The sequence below is a fragment of the Augochlora pura genome, chromosome 9 (assembly GCF_028453695.1).
Source record: "Augochlora pura isolate Apur16 chromosome 9, APUR_v2.2.1, whole genome shotgun sequence".
NCBI classification, from domain to species: domain Eukaryota; kingdom Metazoa; phylum Arthropoda; class Insecta; order Hymenoptera; family Halictidae; genus Augochlora; species Augochlora pura.
The window spans coordinates 3,094,040-3,118,067 of record NC_135780.1 but is presented as its reverse complement, the minus strand read 5'-3'; the positions used below and the strand labels follow the sequence as shown (position 1 = coordinate 3,118,067).

General features: G+C 41.9%; 1 protein-coding gene across 1 annotated transcript; it reads left to right on the top strand.

Moving 5' to 3' along the window:
* The first annotated feature begins 4,988 nt into the window (after positions 1-4,988).
* Verm (LDLa and CE4_CDA_like_1 domain-containing protein vermiform) lies at positions 4,989-23,810 on the top strand. Its single transcript, XM_078189859.1, has 6 exons — positions 4,989-5,042; positions 8,365-8,497; positions 10,406-10,536; positions 18,967-19,116; positions 19,935-20,857; positions 22,802-23,810. Exons 1-6 carry the CDS (start codon positions 4,994-4,996, stop codon positions 23,033-23,035), a joined length of 1,620 nt encoding a protein of 539 aa, XP_078045985.1. The 5' UTR covers positions 4,989-4,993; the 3' UTR covers positions 23,036-23,810.
* Positions 23,811-24,028: the final 218 nt, after the last annotated feature.

The following is a 24,028-nucleotide window of genomic DNA, read 5'->3' as shown; positions in this document are numbered from 1 at the left end:
GTCTTCGCGTATTTTTGTTTCCAAGCTTTGATAATGGAAGAATTTATTTTTATTTCGATGTTGAAGAGATTAATAATATTCATATTGTTGCGCGGTCTCGACGTCCGTCGCGGCATCCCGTATAATTTTTATTTATTCACAATTAACAATAACTAATAACACAATAACAATTAACTATATCCGGATCTATTATTATTTATACACGTCCTCTCGCTTTGACAGCTCGAGAGAGTCTCTCGACTGACTGTCGATTCAACGATTACAACCCCGAACTTCTTCTATTTCCTTAGGGGTTGTTCACTATGAAGTATTTCTTCATTACGGCGACTCCACATGATCAACCGCCGTAACAAAATTTAGTGGATCTTACATGGAATCTTTATCACGAGTCTGACTCGTTGTAACACTGCAATGGGTTAAGATATACTAATCCACCGTAATATGATTAAGGGTCAAGCTCGCCTTCGTTTCGAACAGTGGGCGAGTAAGGGCGATGTATAATTGTTACAATCTTTATGTTTGAATTGTCTAGCATCGTTCCAGAGCTCAGAAAAATTGCATAATGTTGGAACACTGATCCGATGCAATAGAAATTGTGAAAGTTGTTGCAACAAGTTCCTTGCGTCTGGTAGGCCACCCGAGAAGAATGAATTCCCTCGGCTTTCATCCTGGTCGAAATAATTATGGTGTCTGGACGGAGCTCGCTTGAACTATTTAAAAAAAAAGCAGGGTCAAGATTCTCGGCGTTTCTCGGCGATATTTGACACAGTTTCGACGAATCCAGCGTCGAATTAATTAAACGTCGTCGGATCGTTCTTTCGGTCATTAATTCCACAAGTTTCTATAGTTCGTCCAATCTCGCGCGCGGCACTACGGCGACGGCTTTTGTTCCCATGCGTCTTTCCACATCTTCCCTCGGATACGCCGCACACGCTCTCGCACTGCAACGATCAGTCTATTTTTTACCCGAAGCCTTTCATGCGCCTATCACCGAATGATTCACCGAATTACCAGGCCGCGGTTTCGACATCGTCATTCGCACCGCATTCCGAGCGAACTATAAAAATCAAGCCTAATATGCCTTCTTCAAATTATTCGTGCGTTTCGACAGCCTGCTTTCCGCTCCAGCGCGGCCACGAAAGCAAACTAAAACTTCGTTCCCATTGTTAATTGCGCTTCCACCGAGGAAAAGACTGCGCGGATTGCATCCTGCCCCGCCAAACAATTGATACGATAAATCTTTGGCGAGCGATTCGCTAAATCGCTCCCGAGAAATACCGGGGCGGATAGACCGATTAAAGATTTATTTATTCTTCTGCCAGAGTGGAACAGTTTAGAAACTGAAATGATCAGTCTGAATTCCTTTAAGAGGAAAACGGACGATGACACCGCTTTGCATTCGCGGGGAAATCCAACGGGTTAAATGCAATGAATAAATTTCTTTCGACTTGATTAGATTGAAATTACTTTAACCCTTTGCACTCGAAGCTATTTTAATTCGAAATTTGAGATAGTTTCTCTGACCTATAGTATTTTCATTTTAAGTATCTTACTGTATTTTGTATGATATATTTACTGAATTTATTATAATATTATAATGCTGAATAATGTTAAATAATATTAAATTAAATAATATTAAATGATGTTAAATGTTATTATAATGTTAAAATTGTTTTGAAACGTGACATAATAATTTTCCGCGGCGCCTCAGCGTCGCCGCTCGAGCGCAAAGGGTTAAGAGACGAACAACTGGCCGTCGTATTCGCGTTTTTACCATTTTCTGAAAGTACTCTTCGCGCTTCTAACAATAAGTTTTCTTAGCGGCGTTTTACTCGGGACATCCTGCAACTCCGCCAGAAAAAACAGCGACCGGCCCATTCATTTGCCAGCGAATTCCCAGATTATTTCGCCGCAACCTCTCAATGTTTCCACGCTTTTGTTTCCCATAATCAGACTTATCCAGCGACCTTAGGGCAAAGATGGCCGTCACGGTATTCACAGCGGCTGTCCCCGGCGCCGAACACGATACTGTTATTAACCATTATCTGCAACAGGTTCCCCTTATCTCAGGATTTATTGATATCCCTCGGTAGCTGCGAGAGAGCCGCCATCCACGGCGGACATTATTCGTCGTCGTCGTCGTTGGAAGTTGGAAGTTGGAACGACCGTGTCGGTAGATAAAAGTGAAACACGGTGCTGCGGTCTCTCGGAACGGCCAACGGCGGCGGCACGATCCCGGCCGAATCGATCTCTCAAACTTCGACCGGTCTACGCAAATCCCCGGGTGTCGCAACCCGTTATTGGGAACGGACGTGCCGCGAATCTGTTCTCCGTTCGCGGAGTTTCGCAGAAACGTCGCGAACGTCACGCCGTGGAACGTGTCACACACCTGACCGGACCACGAAAACGAATTTCGAACGACGTCCGCGCGTCGCAGTCTCTTTCTTTTCGGGTCCTTGCTCGGGCACGAGTCGCGGGAATGCCGATTGCTGGAAACGCTTTCGGAGGTGATCAGCGGGACCGGAATGTGTTGATTCGGTGCCTCAACGGGATTCCGAATCTGTTATTTACCGTGCAAGGCTGACACGGCGTTTTCAAGTTTTCGACCGGTCGCAAGGAACGTGTCCGGCCATCTTTTTACACCGAGAATTGAAAGTAGAATTTCATTTTCGTACGAAGCGTCCTCGGAAATGGCGAACGTCTGCTGGAACGTATTCTTCGCTTAATTTTTCACGACGCAGTGAAAATGCGGTGTTTTTTATAAAAGCTGACGGCTGATTCGAGGGAATTTTTAGCAATTTTTAAAATTATTACATAATTTAAATAACTGGATGGATAGTAGAACAAGATAGACCAGGAAAATTAGAACAATACGCTTAAAATAAATTACAATAATATTTAGAAAATACAGAAAAATAATGTTCTTTTAAAATATTCAGAGTCCGTGTGAAAAAGTTGACGCGCTAAGAGGAAAAGACGAAGCAGGAAGTCCCAGCCGACGGATAAATGTATACCGTCCCAAACGATCGCCATACTTTCGACGAAGACGTCCGACAGGTTTTTCGAAGTTCAACCGTCGTTTTCTATGAATAGAAACCGAGTCGATAGGAGCGTTGGTCATTATCGTTCCCGTCGAATTGCCGCGTTCTATCGCAACAGTTCGTCGCGCAAAAGTTATTTCGCCGGGGAGCGACGTCGGTAACCTTTTACCGCGTAAACCGCAAATTTATTGGCCACCGGGCGCATCCCGGCGAACCACGCTAGGTAAAACGCGTTGCGCAAAAGGCCCCGGCGCTCGCGAAAGAATCGAAGAATCGGCCAGCCGGGGAGGACGGCTGCTTTTTCTTACGCGACTCGCATCCAGAAGCTCGTTCGCGAATTTATAACCCTTAAATGTATGAATTAATGAATTTTATTTAAAAATTAGGGTTATAATATTTCAAATGATTGGAAATCGGGAAAAATATTTAAAAAAAATTTTTTATTGAAAAATATTAATGATTAATTTTTGGTACGCTATGCAAAATAGACATAAAAATTCTTTAGTTAGTATGAAAGAGATTGAAGCAGTCGTTTCCTTAAAAAAGAAACCTTACCTTTAGAAAATATTTTTTGTTTAACGAATACACCAAAATATTTCTAAATAATCCACTTCCAAAAGTACGTAAATGAAACCGCTATCAAAAATGCGCGCCAATTGGTATAACGTCAGAAAGATACAAATATTGAAGTCAAATGTCATTATTTTAGTTAACTTTTGATAAGTCAATGGACAAAGGAATCACTGCCATTCAGCCAAATGTATCGATATCAAAACTGTTGTCGGGTATCCGCGCAAAAAGTTATTGATTCATTTTTGGGACTCTATGCATTTAAGGGATAATCCACACCGTTCGCAGGACGGCGTTCGGTTCTCTGCGATCTGTTCGGCGACGATCGAGAATCGTTTCACCGATGAAAAGATGAAAAGCGATGCCCGAGCTACGAATGATCGCCGCAGCCTCGATTTCTTCGGATAATCTGAGACAAAGGTAATTGGTCTCGCTAGAAAACTAGGGGGATCGAAGAAAGTGGAACAAAAGTTATGATATTCGGGCCACGAGAATTTTTTCCAATCATTTCGGATGATCGCGGAGACTTTCTCGGCTGGCTGGATCGGTGTTAGATCTCCGTGGTTCTTGCACTTCCTATAATTAATTTCTGGCGATCACACGTTGCTAGCCTTTGTTCATCTCGCAGACTTCTTTGTCCACAGATCATGTATTCAGCATTGTTCGAATTGTGTAAATAAATAAATATCTACTCCTCATAAAATATTCTGTCTATTCGAATAATTCTTTATTGAGATGTACCAACAGAACAAAGATGACTCTCAATACAGATTGTAAAATTATCCGAATAACAATTATTCTACAATTATTCCACTATTCTCGTTTTCACGTAATTTTATACGAACACGTATACATTAATTACATAGACTTCCGTCGCAATTTACGCCACGTATTTTCGAATATTACACTCCACAATCTAAAGCTCATTACCTCACCTCAATTAATAAATAATAAAAATAACATTATCACTGGTACATTTACATAATGCGTACAACATCCTGTTCCTATTATATATACAGACGACCAACTAGTTTACTGATAAATAATAAACAAATAAATAAATAAATACATTTATACGAATCCATCCGGTCCACTGTTTATTAACGAAGCGGTGGATGAAGATTTTAGTTAATAAATTCCTGTTACGAGGAGGAAAAGTAACGTAATGTAAAATCTGGGCGATCGAGGCAAAAAGGAATTGGTCGTGTGTTCTCTGTTCCCGGTTTCGAAGGATGGAGCCGATTCACGACGTGGAACAGGTGGCAGCACCGTACGGAAGGTGAAAGTCCTTCGGCGAAGAGGAAGGAGTGGTGGTGCACATATAGAGGGGCGAGAGGGCGCGGCTTGTTCAGACACTCTTTGTCCCGACGACGGCGATCACCATGTCGCCGAAGTTCCTGTTCCTCCTTGGATCCCTCTTTGTGTTTGCCGGTGAGTACACTGAAAACATCTCTTCCGCGTTGCCACGAAACGGAACCGGGGCCCGCGACCCTTCGAATTTACCGCCGGGAATCGTTTTTCACCGGCCCGGTCGACGCCGCTCGAAAAATCTCGATCTTTCAGTCAAAGTTTCCCCGACGAAGCCTGCTTCGATCCCGCGGCGTTCGATCATTCGGCTCCAATTAATTTAACGTAGAGGGTTTAACGTATTGTCAATAACTATAATCTGTCGTAGAGTAGCATTGTTCAGTGAAAGTTGTCGAAAGAGATCGGGAATCCGAGTCGTCGAAAACGAGTTCTCTCTCTCGAAAGACGCGTTCAGGTTCCGATCGGCTGTTTACCGGCGGTGAAAGTTGTTTTAGACGATCGAGAGTTCCCTCTCGATCACACGAGCCTTCTACTCGCTGTATCGCAGTGATATCGTCAAAGATTAATCGCTATTTCCCCTTCGTTCTTGTTCAATTAATTCTCTTACCTTCGCGAGTGACGCGAGAGTATATTTCGAAAATATATCGCAGACTTTCTAACGATAGAAAAATTAGTAGAATGCGTTCGAATGTTGTTCTTCTCTTCAGAGAAGCGGAGAAAGTGTGTCGAGATGTTAGGGTATTTTTGTAGCAATTGTTGGGAATTTAGAACGCCGAGGTGCGCGCGAGCGCAACGAGACACCTGGAGACGCGTTTCTCCCCGGCGCGCAACAGGTTGTGTTCCAAGCCTTCTCTGTCAAACGATTCTCGATCTGTCGTTAGAGAACCAACGTTGCTCCGTTACTGGAGTCTGGTAGGATTATTTCTTCTAATTTTCATTGGTCAAACTTTGAGAAATGAAATTTTCTGGACGTCTCCTTTCTTCGCTGGCGCATTAACCTCCTCGAAACAAGCATGACGTTACTGCAACACTAAATTAAAAACCACGTTAAATATTCTTACGACCGATATTAACTCTTTTAAAATGAGTATAAAATTAGGCTGCGGATCTTTATGCAAAATAAAAATTATCTGCATCAACTGCAGAATATAGAATATAGGTACTTGTTCTTTTTCTTTTGTTAATAATGTTAATTCAGATTAATGGATCTATATTCCTAGTTTCTCTCAATCATCACACTATTTTCAACTGAATCTACTCAAAGTACCTACTTAAATGTATTAATTGTTAATTGTACCTGCCTAAGAAACTGAAATTATATAAATTCGTTCCTTTTAATAACTTTGATAAGTTGAAAGTAGCATAATAAAATTTTTCTTCTTAATTCTTCTTAGCATAAATAAATTCTCCTTATGTCCCCAGAATTTTATAATTCAACCCATCATTTTTGCTATAAACGCATAAAATCCGCAGTCTAATCATAATAAAAACTTAAGGAGTCTTCTTAATTCGATTCAGTCGCTTCTGTGGTCAATTTTATTCAGCCACGCCTCTTGCCGAATTAAACACTTGCGTCTGACCTTTTCTCAATCAATTATTTATATTATTTCATTAACGCGGAAGCTGTCGAATCCGCGAGACCAAAGAAACATTGAAAAAGCCGGAAAAGCCGGCGGACGAGGCATCAATTCGATGGGATCGACTGGCGCATCGCGTCGCGGCGCGGACGTGAAAGTTTAACGAAAGATGCCGACGCGAGGTCCGACGGGTCCGGAAGCGGCAATCAGGATCGCGGATCACGATCGTGGGGGATCGAGGAGGCAACGGTCGACGTCCCAGCGAAGTCGGCTCCGGCCGTCCCCGACGAAAACTTGCCGAGCAGGGGCGGTCGTAGAACCTACTTTGGAGAACCGCTGTCGCTTCCCTCCCCACCCCCGTCCCCGTTGCCCTGACATTTCCAAGACTTTCTACTTCTACGGTGGGGTTCAGCGACCCCGAACGTGTTCTCTCGGTCTCCGCGATCTCCCCGGATCGTGTGCCGCGCTCGCGGCGATCGCGACATTTTCCGCGATCGGTCCCGAGGCGACCAGACCGCCTGCCCTTTTTATTCAAATGTCAGAGACGACGGTGTCGCCGTGCCCTTTACCCTCCTCCGTCGAACTCTGGTTGCTTTCTATGGGAAACGAGTGGTCCCGACGAACGAATCGATCGTGGAAGATTTTAGCGAGAATTGTGATCAACGGAAAATTTACTTTGCTAAGAAAAAGGATTCTCTTGAAATAAAGAAAGCTATTTAGAGATCAATGAATAATTAATCGAGCTTGGGAATTTTATAAAACACAATAAATGTTGCCGTGATATTAGGTAAAATGCTTTCTCGCTGCTTCCCATGGTGGCACAGCTAGTTAGCAGCCCTTCGGTATCCCCTCCAAAAAACCCTAAAAATGCTTTCTACCAACAATGAAATTTTCTAAGAAATTAAGGAGTAAGTAATAAGCAAGTTAGTTCATTCCACATATTTCCTATACTTCTATAAAATTTTCTCCAAAGTTCATCTTTGCGCTGACTTTTTATATTAGCAGAATATTTATTTCCACGTCTCGATTATATTATTCACCGAGCGTCACCATTGTCTTTCATCTTTCTATCGGTGCAACGAATGCGTGCGTTGCCATGGTTAGATCACCATTTCTGTCGGGGTTAGGTTCGATCTTATTTGAAAACCGGTTTCCCTCTTGACTCTTGCTACAAAGGGAGCAACTTTTTCTTTCTCGAAAGGAAGAACGTGGCAGCGTGCGCGCAAAGTAACGTGGGCGAGGACTTTTTCTCCGGGGAGCGTAGAAAGGCGTGAAGTATTCTATTGATCGCGCGGTCGCGTTAGAGATTGTGCTCGTAAATCGAGAGTCGTTTATGTAATCGTCGATAGAAAGTACGTAATTGTCGATGGAGGGGTGGAGGGATGATAAGGTCTCGCCTTTCTGAATTATTCACCGCCACGAACGTCTCAGGAACGATCTTGTACGCTCTTAGATTAACCCTTTCCGGTCGAGTGACGAACCTAAAGTCACCGCTGAAAATTGTATCGCGTCTGATAACAATTTTTAATATATTTGTATTAGTTTTATTACATTTGATGATCTTTAACACCAGATTGCCTAAGCAAGTCATTTTGACTGCTTTTCAATTTCAATTAGAAAAATAATTATGTAAATAATGACACAGCTTCTTATAATTTTGTGACTTTTTCTGCAACATATAAATGCGTTTATTAATCATTGTTGTTGCCCCCCCTCTCCTTCATTTCCGGTATATATATGTGTGTTATACCTATATTGCCGAAAGCAGTCATTTTCCCGGCTTCAAGCTCCCGTCTTTCTAGTGTTAAGAAACTGTTAAAAGTGTTTTATTTCATTCGCTGTACTGACATAATGTTCTTTTTGCTCAGGGACAGTGGTCAGAGCCCAGGATGACGAGGGCTCAGACGGACTCGACGCGAACGCCGAGGAACTCTGCCAGGACCGTCCTGGCGACGAGTACTTCCGGTTGAACGTCGAAGGGGACTGTCGAGATGTCGTGAGGTAAACCTTGCACCAGTGTTATCCATTTCTCTCGTCTAATTCAGAGACCGAGCAATCGTCTTCGATCCTTTGCCTTGCAATAACGAGCACAGTATTCTGCGAATATTTCTAACTAGATAATTTCATTCATTTATTTATCTATTCGCAAACGGTATATTAATTAGTTTACACAGATTATATTATTGAGCAAGTAAGATTATTTATTTATTTATTTGTCTGTGATTATTGGCAATGGATGCATTTCGAGACAGTGGAAAAATTAGAAGAATTGAAAAGCGTCAATCTGTAATTCTGAGGTGATTTAAGTTATTACCGAAAGGAAGGACTATCTATTTAGTTTCGATTTTTAATGATTGATGGAGAGAATATTTATTTTGTATAAGGAAAAATTACCTTTAGTTAGGTGAATGTAGGAGAATATATCGATATTCTCGAATTTCGATTTTTATAAAGGTTACCGAAGGTACAACTGAAAATTACTGATATAATACTGGTATTTTCCATTTCAGTACAAATACCTAGTTGAAACCAAATTTATAAATTTGTAATATTTTATAAACTATGTTCAAAGTCTATTGTAATCAGTCCAACGCGATATTATAGTTGAAATGGTTGAAGACGCAAGGTTGAATTTACGCATAACTGGATCATAGTCGTGACCTTTCATCGCTGTCATACCAGATCTGTAATTGTCAGCCAGAAATGATTTTCTAAAGTCGCCTGGCTTGAAGCAGGAAGCGCGAGACGGCATTGTGGTTATCCTAAGGCTAACGACAGCTGTTCTGGTGCCGAAGAATGTTGAAATTCCCCGGGTTAACGAAGTGAAAGGGTCGGGTCGGGTACAGGAAATTCGAATCGCGGTAAAATGAGTCCAGAAGGACGTCGCGAGTATAAAACATGTCGAGGAGCCGGCGTGGTTAACGGTAAAGCCGCCTAGGCTTGTTGCCGGCTGGCCGGTAGAGGCGTGGGGAAAAGAAAAATGGCGAATTCCTCCGGTTCCTCGGCGATCGAATTCCGCGTTCGAAGGTTCAAGGCGAGCCTGATACCGGATACAGGACTCGCCTTCCAAGCTCAGTGACGACACGCCGGCGTATCCTGACTCACTCGAGCGTGTATTTCCGTCCTCAAGGACGGCACCGCGGATCAGGAGCAGCACGGGAATCCTGCGTGTCCTTTCACGAATTTTTACTGCCCGATGCTGCCGGCCTCCCGAGGCTTCCTTTCGTTTCGTATCTCGTTCGACAGTTCCAAGAGAATTATTCCGTCGTCGCGAAGATAATTTGCAGATAAATAGCTTACGAGAAAACCGAATTTACTTCTGCAGTAATCGAAGTCAACTTGGAATTTTAATAGACTCGTTCAGCACTGGAATGCAAATTTTATACGATTTTAGGAGATTAAAAGAAATTGAGAATGTCGATGCATTGATTCGAACTTGTCACGATTATTAACGAAAGAAGAGGACTATTGTTTCAAGCCTAGACCCTGCAATTTTAATTTTGCACAAAGATCCGTGGTTATTAGATACGTTGGATAATGTTTCTTCAACATTGACAGATGCGTTAGCTACACAATTTAGACTGTCTGTTCAATCTTCAATTTAACGAATATTTTGTTTAAACTGTACTCCATGAATATTATCGAACAATCGATACTTTGATTATACACAAGATAAAGGTAATCGTATGGTAGTTTTATTTTTAAGAATTTATAACATATTATATTTGATTACGCTGCACCTGAAAAGGGGATAAAACTCTCGAGAAAATAATGACTTTACCAGCAAAACTGCTTTCGAAATAATAATCACGATACATTAGAATCTCCAACGAAACCGATCTGAAATCGGCGACAAAAGTTCATGTATCCCATCCGAGAAAGAGAAACAAACGACCGTGAAATCCGCAGATGCGACAAAGCCACCGAGATCGGCGTGACCAGGTTGGCGACGGTGCGTTGTCCGACAGGGCTGGCGTTCGACATCGAGAGGCAGACCTGCGACTGGAAGACGAACGTGAAGAACTGCGACCAGCTCGAGAGTAAGCAAAACGTTTGCGGAACCGTTTGACTAAAGAACGCCCCGTTTTTTTCTTTCTGTCCGGCTCGTACAGGTGCACGAAGTCCGGCCTGAAGCAAATCACGTGCCCCAGCGGACTGGCCTTTGACTTGGACAAACAGACCTGCGACTGGAAGGGCAAAGTCACCAACTGTGACAAGCTCGAGAGTAAGTCGAGATGCATCGACCAGGCCGGGCCGGGCCGGTGTCTCCGTTTCCTCGCCGCCATTCTCTTTTCCCCTGCGAAACTGCGTCTACGGTTGTCTCTGCAACCGTACAGTAAATACTTCGAAATTGACCGACAGTTTGTAAACGAGAATGAACAATTTCGGGAGAGGAGATACGATTATTCGATACGATTGCCAGCAACTATAAAAACGGGCACGAATAATCGTGTCTTCTTTTCTGAAGTTGTCCAATTTTTGCGTAGAAGCTGAGAGGCATTTTAGGAGACTTTAATGTACTGTTACACGGTTCACGTTCCTCCCGGTTCAATTTTTCCGGTCTCGAGGAGCTTTGCAGAGGCAACGCTTGGACGTATTTTCGAGGAAGGCGCGCGACATCCTCGACATTTTCTCTGCATTCCAAGGTCAAGGGTGCTGGGAAATGTCGCAGGTGGGGGGGAGCGGAGGAGCCCGGTCCCTTCGTAGACTCGCAACGTAGCACGCACCATTCGTAATTCTACTAACGCACGATTACTCTCACGTACTTATCTTGACTCACCCCTCTGCTATTCTCGTCTCCTCGTCTATCTACGATCGTAACAAGCGGAGATTTTCATACGTTTGTGGCGTAACCGGTCGTTGGAAACTCGGCTGATACAGAATCGATGAAATATAAAAATGGAAAGATAATTTATTGATACGTACTGGACACGACGCTTCGCCGCGTTTCCCGCGTTGACTTTGCAACAATCTAATCTCGAGCGTTGCATCGCGACGGCGGAACGTAACGCGAGCGGACGGAAAAATGGCCGCGTCGGTCGCCAGCTGAAAGTGAAAATGTGCCGGCGTCGCGTGCGGTAATTATTCGAACGGCTCGTATCCCGAGCTGTTCTCCGGATTACAGCTTTCTAAATTTCCTAATTAACAAGCCCGCTCTCGAAAGATCAACGCGTTTCTTTCACCCTGAATCTTTCGGGAACTTTGCCGATTAACTTCGAGAACTTGTCCCGCCATTTCGAGCCAGAAGACACGCTCTCTTTAATCGGACATTTATTTCCTTCGGTATAGTTCTCCGATTACTTCTACAGATTTATATAGCTATAGAAAGCTCGAATTAAAAGGTTCTCTGAAGAATTGTAGTATTGAATATAGTATTGAAACATCGAAGCGCGAATATTTATTAAATTCTGCTGCAATAACGATTAAATTCTGCTGCAATAATAATTAAGCTCTGTTTCAATAATGATTAAATTCTGCTGCGATAATAATTAAGTTCTGTTTCAATAACGATTAAATTCTGCTGCGATAATTATCAAATTCGGTTGCAATAACGATTAAATTCTGCCGCAAATATTTCTCGAATTCCGCTGCAAAAATTCTATTTGTGACCTGGCTTTTAGGTTATCTTTTTCCGATCTCTAATATCCGATTTCCTCGGATTTATTTGGTTTTCCGTGGTTCGGAAATTCGGAACAGCTTTCAGAAAAGCTATCCGAAAATAATTCCACCGAAGTATAAAAGTGGGGAATGCTTCGAATGGCCGGCGACCGGCCAGCTCGTTCGACTGATTCCGAACGGCGCACCGTGCACGTAAGTCACTTTCGAGAGACGCTGTAATCTCCGGTCCGGCCACTTTCGATTCGCCGGTTTCCAAGACTGGTTTCGATTTTGAGCGAAAGTACGCTCGGCGCCGCGGCCGCGACGGTGCGCGCGGAGACGAGAAGCTCTCGGCGAGCGGTCGCTCTCGAATTATATTCTAACCCAGTTTCGAAGCCACCCACCTTCTTCCTGTTCCCCTGTGCTCGCCCCGGTGTGTCCCGTCGACTCACCTTGCTCGACTAACAACCGTGAAAATATATTCCACACGCACTACTCACCGTCCGTTGGAAAAGGCTTGCTCGATTTGAACGCTTTCCAGGCCGGCTCGTCGCTTTCGAGGGCTCACCGTGGACGAGAAACGTTTCGTTCCCTTGAGACCGATCTTGTAAACCCTTTCGCGGCTCGAGAGAGCACGGTCGGATTCGCGTTTTCGAAAATTCGATATTCGCACCGCGAACCACGATTTTCTCGTTAGAACTTTATTTTCTCATTAGAACGAATTTTCTCATTAGAACGAATTTTCCCGTGCACGTGGATTCAATCGTTGTCCAGTATTTTTATATACGTCCTAAATTCTTTATATATCTTTTACACAACGCGTTGGATAATAAAAAGTACGAATGACTCGCACACCAAAATTAAATCTGCCTTAATCGAGCACCGCTGTGTTTATTTTTCTTGACGCGACCATTTTCAACCCTTACGCGGCGGATCATTCTTTCAATTCTTTATAAAAATTCTCAGCTATATTTAGGCAGTTTTTCAGAAACATTTTCCAACATATTTCTTGCAAAATTAGTTTTTCAGTTTTACATAATACATCGGCAATTTATTTAATTTAAATTCACGTTATTTTATTTTGCCGAAAATTGCTTGATCCAGAGAACGAATTAGGTAATTAATTGTAATTACCGCCAACTTCTGAACAATTTAACTTCAACAACATAATTTTCATTATCAAATTCAGTTAAAAATTAAACTTAATTAAAATTTTCAATTCAAAATCGAGTAAACTTAAAAATAGTTCAACCAACATTATTTAATCTAAAGTCTACTCGATAACCTAAATTTTAATGAATTAGATACTCTTGATATCGACCTTGACACCGCTTCGGAAGGGTTAACACCGGCAAGATTTCCTTAAACACGAGCTCATAGAGCGCGCAACGCATTGGCCGCGCGATACCGTATTCAGCATCGCGAGCTGTACCCGCGTCTCTAAGTGTCGAGTGAACCGCAAAAAAAGACCTCGAACCTGTCGCAAAATCGATATGTCGCAACCGCGTACGGAACGGCCTTTTAGCCCCGATCCTTTTGTCCGACAAGAAAAAACTGGCACCGTGACGTCCGGCCATTTTGTATCCGCGACGGTGAACAAAAGGAAAAGTTGCCGTTCAAAATATTGCTCCACGGTCTCTCGTAATCGACGCCTGGCACGCAACCGCTTTTTAGCTTTTACAATAAAATCCGCTCCACACCTGTACATATATTATCGAACGCGGACACGCGCGTACTCTCATACACGTACCACGTAAAAACATACAAACACACACACACACACATATGCGCGCGAGCAAACGTATAAAATTCTTTTCTCCTCGCACCAGGTACGAGGTAGCACGTTCTCGATCGCTGATCTCGCTCCTATTATTTTTCTCTTCTTTTTCTTCATCTTCTTCTTCTTCTTCTACCCTTCTAGCCGTCTCTTTCTGTTTCTGTCTGTCCCTGTTACTCTGTTTCTTCACCGATCTTTCTCTGTCCCTGTTGCTCTGTTTCTTCACCGGTCTTTTTCTCTACTTCTTACTGTGTTTCTGTCTCTCTCTCTTTCTCTTTCACTTCTTCTGTCTGTCTGTCTGTCTCTCGCGCTCACTTTCTGTCTCTGTGTCTGTCTCTCTGCATCTAGATCGGTTTCGCTTCGACGATCTGGCCTCCTTACACCAGAGCTCCTCGTTATTCAGTCTCGGGGCTCCCTTCGGCTGCGTATATCGCGGCTATCGATCATTTAATTCTCTGTCCGTTCTATCAACATCCTTCTCTCCCTCTCTCCCTCTCTCCCTCTTCATTCTCTCTTCTCTCTCTTTCTCTCATATTTATTTCTCACCTTTATTTCTATGTATTTACGTTTCACTATCTCCCTTTTATACATTTTTGTTTTACTCTTTAATTTTTATGTTCGTGTTTCGCTTTTTCCTTTCCATACATTTATGTTTCACTCTTTGATTTTTATATGTTTGTGATTCACTCTCCGATTTTCATATAATTATATCTCAGTTTCTGGATTCCATATATTAGTGTCTCACTCTCTGATTTTTATATATTTATATTTTACTCTCTGGTTTCCATGTATTTGTGTTCTTAGTCTTTTATTTCTATAAAGTCTCACTCTGTCATTTCAATATATTTATGCCTTATTTTTATTTCTATATATTTGCGTCCCGTGCTCTTAATTCCATACATTTATGCTTCACACTATTATTTTCATATATTTGTATCTCAATCTCTGATTTCTATATATTTATATCTCACTCTCTGATTTCCATATATTTATGCCTCACTCTTATTTCTATATATTTACAACCCACGCTGTTAATTCCATATATTTATATTTCACTCTCTGATTTATATATATTTGTCTCTCACTCTCCGATTTCCATATTTTTATATTTCACTCTCCGATTTCCATATTTTTATATCTCAGTCTCTGATTTTTATATATTTATATCTCACTCTCTGGTTTCCACATATTTATATCACACTCTCTAATTTCTATATATTTGTCTCTCACTCTGTCACTTCCATATATTTATATTTCAATCTCCAATTTCTATATATTTGTCTCTCACTCTGTCGCTTCCATATATTTATATTTCAATCTCTGATTTATATATGTATATTTGTTTCTCACTCTCTGATTTCCATATATTTATGCCTCACTCTTATTTCTATAATATATGTATTTACCACCCATGCTCTTAAATCCATATATTTATGTCTCGCTCTCTTATTTTTATATATCTATGTCCCACTCTCCCATTTCCATATATTTGTCTTTCACTCTCTCACTTCCATATATTTATATTTCACTCTCTCACTTCCATATATTTATATTTCACTCTCTGACATCTATATATTTGTCTCTCACTCTCTGTTATCTATCTCTCATTCCAATTTTCATCTCGTCCTCGCGACCGTCATCCAGGCTCTGGTCCCCGCGCGAGGCTTTTCTCATCATCTCTCTGTCTCTCTGTCTCTCTCTGTCTTTCTCTCTCTCTATTTCTCTCTCTCTTTCTCTCTCTCTCTGTCTGTCTCTATTTCTCTCTTCTTCCCCCGGGACCTCTTTCTCACGCTCGAACAGACGAGCGGACTCGTCGTCAGTCGCAGACACGACTCGTCCCAGCAGATTTAATTGCTCCGATTGCGCCGTTTCGAAGCAACCCTTTGAAAGATGCAACAGGAGAGAAGCCTCGCGCAAATCAGAGGGGGGGAACTCGCTGTTGCAGCTTCGTCTCGGACTATTGAAAGTTTACGGTTACCAAGGCTGCTCTTTATACGATCGAATGCAATTTCTCGCGTTTCCTTAGACCGGCAGTAACTTTTCGTGGTTCTCGACGGTACTTTTTCTAACCTCGATGGCAACTCGTGACGTTTACTGTTGCAACGTGTACCATTTGTTTAGCTTGCTTTTGTTTATTTGGTAGTTATCACTGGACTGCGGATTTTAACGGAGAATAAATATTGTACGAGTTCGTTTTGAGAAATCTAAATGAAAATATCTTTTATTAATAATAGTAATTATATCCTTTATTGATAATAGTAAATATCTCTTTTAATAATAGTGATTAGTTGAAATTTAAAGTAAGATGTTGAGAACAATATCCTTAAATTCTTGTATGGTATTCACAGTCCTGTTTGCGACTTATTTACTTTTTTGTATAAAGAAGTATGCATAAAATCTGCAGTCTAGTTATCACTATATATTTCAATTTTGCAACACAGTTAAAATATTGAGAGCACAAATAACTAAAACATATTTTCGAACGCTGCTTTTTTTTAAAGTCGAGACGTTCAGAATAGATCGCTTTCAAGAATAATTATGTTCTTCTTAGCAAAATTCACGGTAATTAAAATTTGACAAACAACAGAACGATTGCCTTCGAGAAGCTCGTTGCATAAAATGAATGACAATAAACTAATATCGGAGCAGTTGAGTCCCCCGAAATTCGCGTCTCTCTGCGGCGAACTGAAGCCGCAAAGGGAGCCCGGCCACCTGAAAATTCTTCTGCTATATCTGTTCTCGCCCATCATTTTTTCCAAGAAATCGCCTAAATGTTCTTTTCTGTTCACGTGTTCTGTGTTGCCTGCGTGCGAATCGCTGCGAGCCCACGAAACCAATGAGAGCCGAATCCACCATCTCGGCTCGTATTGCGTAACTTTGTCTCTTGACGGCGCTTCCTTCCGATGGATCGTCCTTTAATCCATCGACGAGTTTATTTATTTTTTTATATTTTTTATATTATATATATAAATATATATATATATATATACATATCGTTTCGAGGCTCGAACGATCGATCTCTCGATGGTTTCCACGCGGATACCGAGGAGAAATCGGCGCCTCTCTTCGCGCGGAAAAACTTTCGACGATGCTCCGTAAACTCGCACGAAAGAGAAACTTTCGGCGTTTCTCGCGGCGTTGTCCATCGCGGGGTCGTTTTGCATCTTCCCGTCGCAAGCTGCCAACCGGCAAAACCAGATCCGGTCCCCGAACGAAAGAGAAACGGAACCGGCGAACAATCGGCCGTAGAAACGGCGCTCCGTAGCCAGTGGCGTAGGAACAACTCGGTCACTCGAAAATATACAGACGACATGATATACCAACGATTGAACGGAAAGTTCTTTCCATCGTTTCCTTTTTATTTTCAATAAATGTTTCAACTGAAAAGCGTAGCTCTATTTTGAACAACTTTGGGAAAGAACTCAGCCGGCAATCGAATTTATTGACGCTCTCGCGACCGACTGATCGGTCACATTATCGATCGGTCGCGAGAGCGTCGAGCTCAAGTCACACGTGTACATAGAAAGTTTGCGTGTACATATTAGACGACGTAAATTGTAATCCTCGCTAGAAGAGGTAATTAGTTTGATAATTAATACTTGAGTTGGCGAGAGGTACCGTAGCTTTGGACTTGGGTAAACATTAATTCAGCACGCGACGGATTTAACCCTTTGCGGATCGTCCTAGAAACTGGAGAGCCGGCGCGTCGATCTTAGCGATCGGCGAATCGATCTTAGCGATCGTTCGCCCGTGGGAACACTCCGCCGCGGAGGGTTAATTGCGTCGCGTTTGTGACGAGCCACGTAATTGGAAACAATTTGTCCGTTCGGAAGACGCGTGGAAATTGTTTTTCTTTCTTGTTTGTTTTTTACAAGCCGCGCGGACGATGTGACACTCTTCTAAGTTTCGATTGAAAAATTCGTAAGTTGAAGAAAGAATTTCTAGTTGTTTCATTGTTTTCTTTTCTATCGTTGCTATTGCTTCATCGCGGTCGTTTTTTTAACTCTTTGCACTCGGGGACATTTTATTTCTAAATCCAAAATAGTATTGCCGAGCTATAGTAATTCCATTTCTTGTGATTTATAATTTGTGCAGTTTACAGCTTTTTCAAATTAAACTCATCGCACCGGATAAAACAATTAATTCCCTTATTATTTATTTTAGGGTTGTTGAAATTATAAAGTGTCTCTCATAGAAAATGAAGGAAGAATTTTCTTAATTTAAATCTATATTAATAGAATTAATAGACTTCTATATTAGTAGGTTTAAATTAAGAAACTAAATCACAGAAGAATTTTTTTTAATTTAAATCTATATTAACACGTTCGTCGCCGCGTCACCTATATCTGGGTGACATTAATTTCCGACCAATTTTGAAAATTTATTTTTATTGCAATATACTATATTCGAGCAAAAGGAATTGGACTATGATTTTTCGAATGCGAAAGAATTCTAATGTCAACCCCTGTGATAAATGTGAACTTTTTAGTTTTATTTTAATTAATTAAATTGCTTTAATTATGTGGGGATTTTAGTGTCTAATTGTCGACGATGAACGTGTTAATAGATTTAAATTAAGAAACTTTCATTTCTTATAAGAAATACTTTATAATTTTAACAATCTTGCTTTTTAAGGATCATAGAACTTTTAATTAGACATTTCACTGTGTATACATACACAAGTATATAGTATAGTAGCATAATAGTATAATATAATATACACACAGTAAAATGTCTAATTAAAAGTTCTGTAATTCTTAAAAAATGTAATCGTTAGGTTTAATATGAAATCTACAGAATTTCGGTAAAACAAAAATGATTTTGGAACGCGACGATAGAGTTTTTACTTTAACATCAGCTCTCGAGTGCAAAGGGTTAATTTAGTTATGCGCCAGTCGCGCGACTCGTCCCCCCGAACCAAGTAGATCGCGATTCCTGCGCCGCTGTGTAATCTCTGTATATAAATTGGGGGAGAAATGAAAGTAGACCTGCCGACACCCTGCGGTAAACGTCAAACGGACCAATAGTAACGAATGTGGTTGGTGTATATCGAGGCCACGGGAACCGGCCCCGCTAACGAGTATTACGTTTGCAGAGCCACGTAAGGTCTTGCCCATCCTGAGGACCGACGAACCGGTCTGCCCCGAGGGGAAATTGTCGTGCGGTAACGGCGAGTGCGTCGACAAGGAGCTCTTCTGCAACGGTAAACCGGACTGCAAGGACGAATCCGACGAGAATGCGTGCAGTAAGTACCATCGAGACGGTGCAGTTGACTTCGAGGATTACCACTAGCCGCCATTCGAAACGCTTAACCCATGGCGAATTGCTAAATCGCGGGGGCTATTCAGTTTGCAATGTTAAGGAACCGGAGAATCCATAGTTTAGGTGTTCGACGACTCGAAGATCTTTGTTTGAATATTAAGAGATTTTTTCGTTGTTGAAAAATTTATAGATTCGAAGTTAATTAATTAAAGATGGTTCAGGAACTGTTGTTATTCGAAATGTTAAAAGGTAGCTTTTAAACGTTGCGTTCATCCCTTGGTTTGAAGAACCAAATGTGCTATAAAGATTAATTACAGATTCCTAGGTTCAGAAAATGTTGTTATTCGAAATGTGAAAAGATAGTCTTCAAAAATGTTCAGTATAGATTGAAACCATAGGGTTTGAAGAACCAAATGAGGTATAATTAGAAGATTTAAGGGTTGAGAGGGTAGTATGATCCAAGGAGTCAACGTTCCAAAGGCTTTCTAATCGAAGGACTCGTTGATTCGGAGATTTTGTGATCCAAGGAGTAGTTAATTCCAGTAGCTTGTAATCCAAGAACTCGTCAATTCGAGGACCTCGCAATCTAAGAACTCCTTAATTCAAAGACCTCGTGATCCAAAGAAAATCTCCAATCTTCCTACAACCTAAACACTTAAAGACTCGTCACAATTCACAGTCCTAAAAATCCCTAGCAGACACCCACAAACCTAAAAATCGTGGAGTCCCAGAAGGTGACGGATCTAAAAAGTTCGAAGCTCAAACGATATCCCTGCTAACCAAAAGTCTCTGACATTGTAGCGGTGGAGACCGACCCTAACCGCGCGCCAGACTGCGACCCGACCCAGTGCGTCCTCCCGGATTGCTACTGTTCCGCTGACGGCACACGAATCCCCGGGAACATCGAGCCGTCCCAAGTACCCCAGATGATCACGATCACGTTCAACGGCGCGGTGAACGTGGACAACATCGACCTGTACGAGGACATCTTCAACGGTCAACGACAGAACCCGAACGGCTGCCAGATCCGAGGCACCTTCTTCGTCTCGCACAAGTACACCAACTACTCGGCGGTTCAAGATCTCCACCGCAGAGGCCACGAGATCGCCGTGTTCTCGTTGACGCACAAAGACGACCCGCAATACTGGACCCAGGGCACCTACGACGACTGGCTGGCGGAGATGGCCGGCGCCAGGCTGATCATCGAGCGATTCGCTAACATAACCGACGGCTCCATCATCGGGATGAGGGCCCCGTACCTTCGCGTGGGCGGCAACAAGCAGTTCGAGATGATGGCCGATCAGTTCTTCGTTTATGACGCCTCCATCACCGCGTCGCTGGGACGCGTCCCTATCTGGCCTTACACTCTGTACTTCAGGATGCCGCACAAGTGCAACGGAAACGGCGGAAACTGTCCGTCGAGGTCCCATCCGGTTTGGGAGATGGTGATGAACGAGCTGGATAGGAGAGACGACCCGACGTTCGACGAGTCCCTGCCTGGTTGCCATATGGTAGACTCTTGCTCCAACATTCAGACCGGCGAACAGTTCGCCAGGCTCCTCAGGCACAACTTCAACAGACACTTCAACAGCAACCGCGCGCCCCTTGGTCTTCATTTCCATGCTTCCTGGTTGAAGAGCAAGAAGGAATATAGGGAGGAGCTGATCAAGTTTATCGAAGAGATGCTGGCTAGGAGCGACGTGTACTTCGTCACCATGGTCCAGGTTGGTATTTGTTTATCGAAAATCTTATGGATAGTTTCACCATGAACCTACCGAATACTGAATGCGATTTACAGGCATGTTGTTTTTTTATGAATGACAGAATCGAATTAATAATTAGATTTAATTAGTTTCTCATAGAAGAATCTATATAATATCAATGATAAAATGAAAAATGTGCAACTGGGTAAAATAGACACTATGGTAGGTTCAGTGTTAACCTTTTGCACTCGTGTGACACCTCTGATAATTGTTGTACGATCAGATCATTTTGGTAGTATCGAATTTGTTCATATTTTACACTAGAACTACGAATCCAGTCGAAGTGACAGATCTTTTTCTTTTACAGTTCCAGATTCCATAAAAATGTTAGTCGTAGCATTCTACTACTTTATTGCCATTTAAAAAAATATTATAATAAATATCATATTATAGTAATATTACAACATAATATTATTATATTATAATCCAAATCGTAGGAGGTTTAAATAAATCAAATCTTGTCATTGCTATAAAACAATATATATTAGTTGCGATATAAAAATGATTTGAAACGATCTTAAGAAAGAGATGCTCTATATAAACAAATTATTTTTTTTTTCTCATTTATATACGTTGAAAACAGTGTTACTATATTATCAAATTTTATTTACGTCTAGACGATGCATATTTTAGCTAAAAAATTTCACCATAAATACATAAAATGCACAATCTATACATCAGCCCTATTTTGGACTTGGTAGTTCTCTTATTAAAAATGCAAGTATACTCAATCTGCAGTAAATTAGGCAAATACTGTACTGAAAGAAAAACATTCATTGGACTTCGAATTAAAATATTCTCGAGTGCAACGAATTTTTTAAAAATTATTCAAAATGATAAACGATATATAATTCGGCGAAGAAGCGACGAGAGTCCGTTTCCATTGGAATTTGTAATTTGATAGAGACCCAGATCGCAAGACGCTCGCGAAATCGTTTTCCGATCAAGACATCGCTGGAACTGTTATTACGACCATCCCCCCGCTTATTTCAATTAATCTCCGTCGTTCAATCCCACGGCTTCACCGCGTTTCTCGTTCCTGATCCATCAAGCACCGAATCGTGGTTTTATTTCGCTGCACGACAATTTATTTTCCGCTTTCAATCTAACCGCTTATTCTCTCTTTTACTCTCCCTCTCTCTCTCTCTCTCTCTCTCTCTTGCTGTTTCTATCTCCACAGCTCGACAGATTCGATTTGTCCGCGAGCTCCCACGACCGGCTCCTAATCCATTATGGTTCCTTCTCTTTCTATTTAGGAACAGACACACTGTTCTATTTTATCGCCGTGCGACGAATGAACCGCAGAAACATCCACGCTACCATACCTCTTTCAATCCATCATCTGTCAAATGTTTACAGAACGATGCTCGGATACTGAATTTCAAATTTTCTAGAGAATAGTTACACAATATATTGCAATCGTTAAATACCAGATGAAATGTTTATGAGAAGATTCTGTGAACGCGATTTAAAATAGATGGAAGATCAAAAGAATTCTAAAACGTCGTTGTCCAACTTTCAATCTATTAAATTGATTGACGATAAAATTGACATTCCATTTCGTTTCTGTTTCTTGTGAGTAACGTGAACAAGTTTTATCTTCTATAAAAATTATAAATTAAATTGTATAATGCATATCGCCAAAGTTTGATGATATATATTTTAGTAGAAGATCGACGAAACTAGCATACGATGCTATGGAAACTAGCAAATTAGAAGATAGAAATTTCTATTGCAATCCTTCATGTAATAAATTTTCTTAATCATTTATCTATTTAATCACAGTTCACTCTTAAACATTCTATAGCCGATAAATATCGAATTGAGAATGATTTGTGTTGTACCACGAGATCGGAGATTCAATTTGAACGTTGTCTGACAATCGCCGTCTTATTCTACTTACAGGTGATCAAGTGGATGCAGACGCCGACAGAGCTGTCGGCCCTCCGCGACTTCCAGGATTGGAAAGAGACCTGCGACGAGAAGGGACAGCCGTACTGTTCCCTGCCGAACGCTTGCCCCTTGACGACCAGGGAGCTGCCCGGCGAAACCCTCCGTCTGTTCACCTGCATGGAGTGCCCGAACTACTACCCGTGGCTGCTCGACCCGACCGGTGACGGGTTCACCGCGAACAAATGAGCGGTCGCAGATCGAAGATCGGTCGGTCGAGGGCCGCGTTCGATCGAGGATCGCGCGGTATCGATCCTAGAAACCGAGCAGGATCTGCCATTGGAGAGAAACGCGGGGTAAACGTTTCGCGACGCGCCGCATCTCTTACCGATGGTAACAGAGCATCCCTCGAGTCGAATACTGGCGCGAAAACACCGGAAAATTGTTGTAAACGAACCATTTAGAATCACTCGAAATTGAAGAGCAACACTGAAAGAACAATACCATTTCTTTCGGATTGTTGAATCTCGCGGGACAGCTGCAATACTTCGATAATAACGCGCTGCGATACTTAATCGATAACGCGTTGCAATAATTAGTTGATAGCGCGCTGTAATTTCAAACTACTCGAATAATTCCTGCGGGATATTCGCGTGGCTACTGCGAATGATTTGTCAAATTAGGTTCCGCAGTAGAGAGGATGCTTTTTCGCGTCAGGATTTACCAGGAAGTGATCGCGAAACGTTTCGATCGCCGGTCGCGAATGAAAGGATTCGTTTCTTCGGTGGAAGGAGCGAGTCCTCCGAGAGGACACTCGACTTGTACATAATCACCGTATTACCTTGCCCTACCTGAGTTCCCTCAGTCCCTCCCTCCCCACCCCGAATCTCCCCGGCTCGTCGATCCTGGCTGAGGGGATCGATCGTCGTCCTTCGGATCGTCTGCGAACGCGTTCGTAGGATACGATCGGCGCCGGATCGTCCTTTGGTTACACGTTTTTTAGCGGTTAAGAGACGCGCGAGTGGTTAACGTGATTTTTAGAATATTCATTAAAGTATTTCTGAATAAACGTTTTACGAAAACATGCGACCCTTGACTACGCCCCTTCCTTTATATTTTATTACAAACGAAAGGATTCTCGCGGAACAGTGATTCTCAAAGTTTTGAAACCATAAGTTACGAGATAAAAAATTGATATATAATTAAAGCAAGATTAAGCGTTGATTATTGATTGCTGAGTCG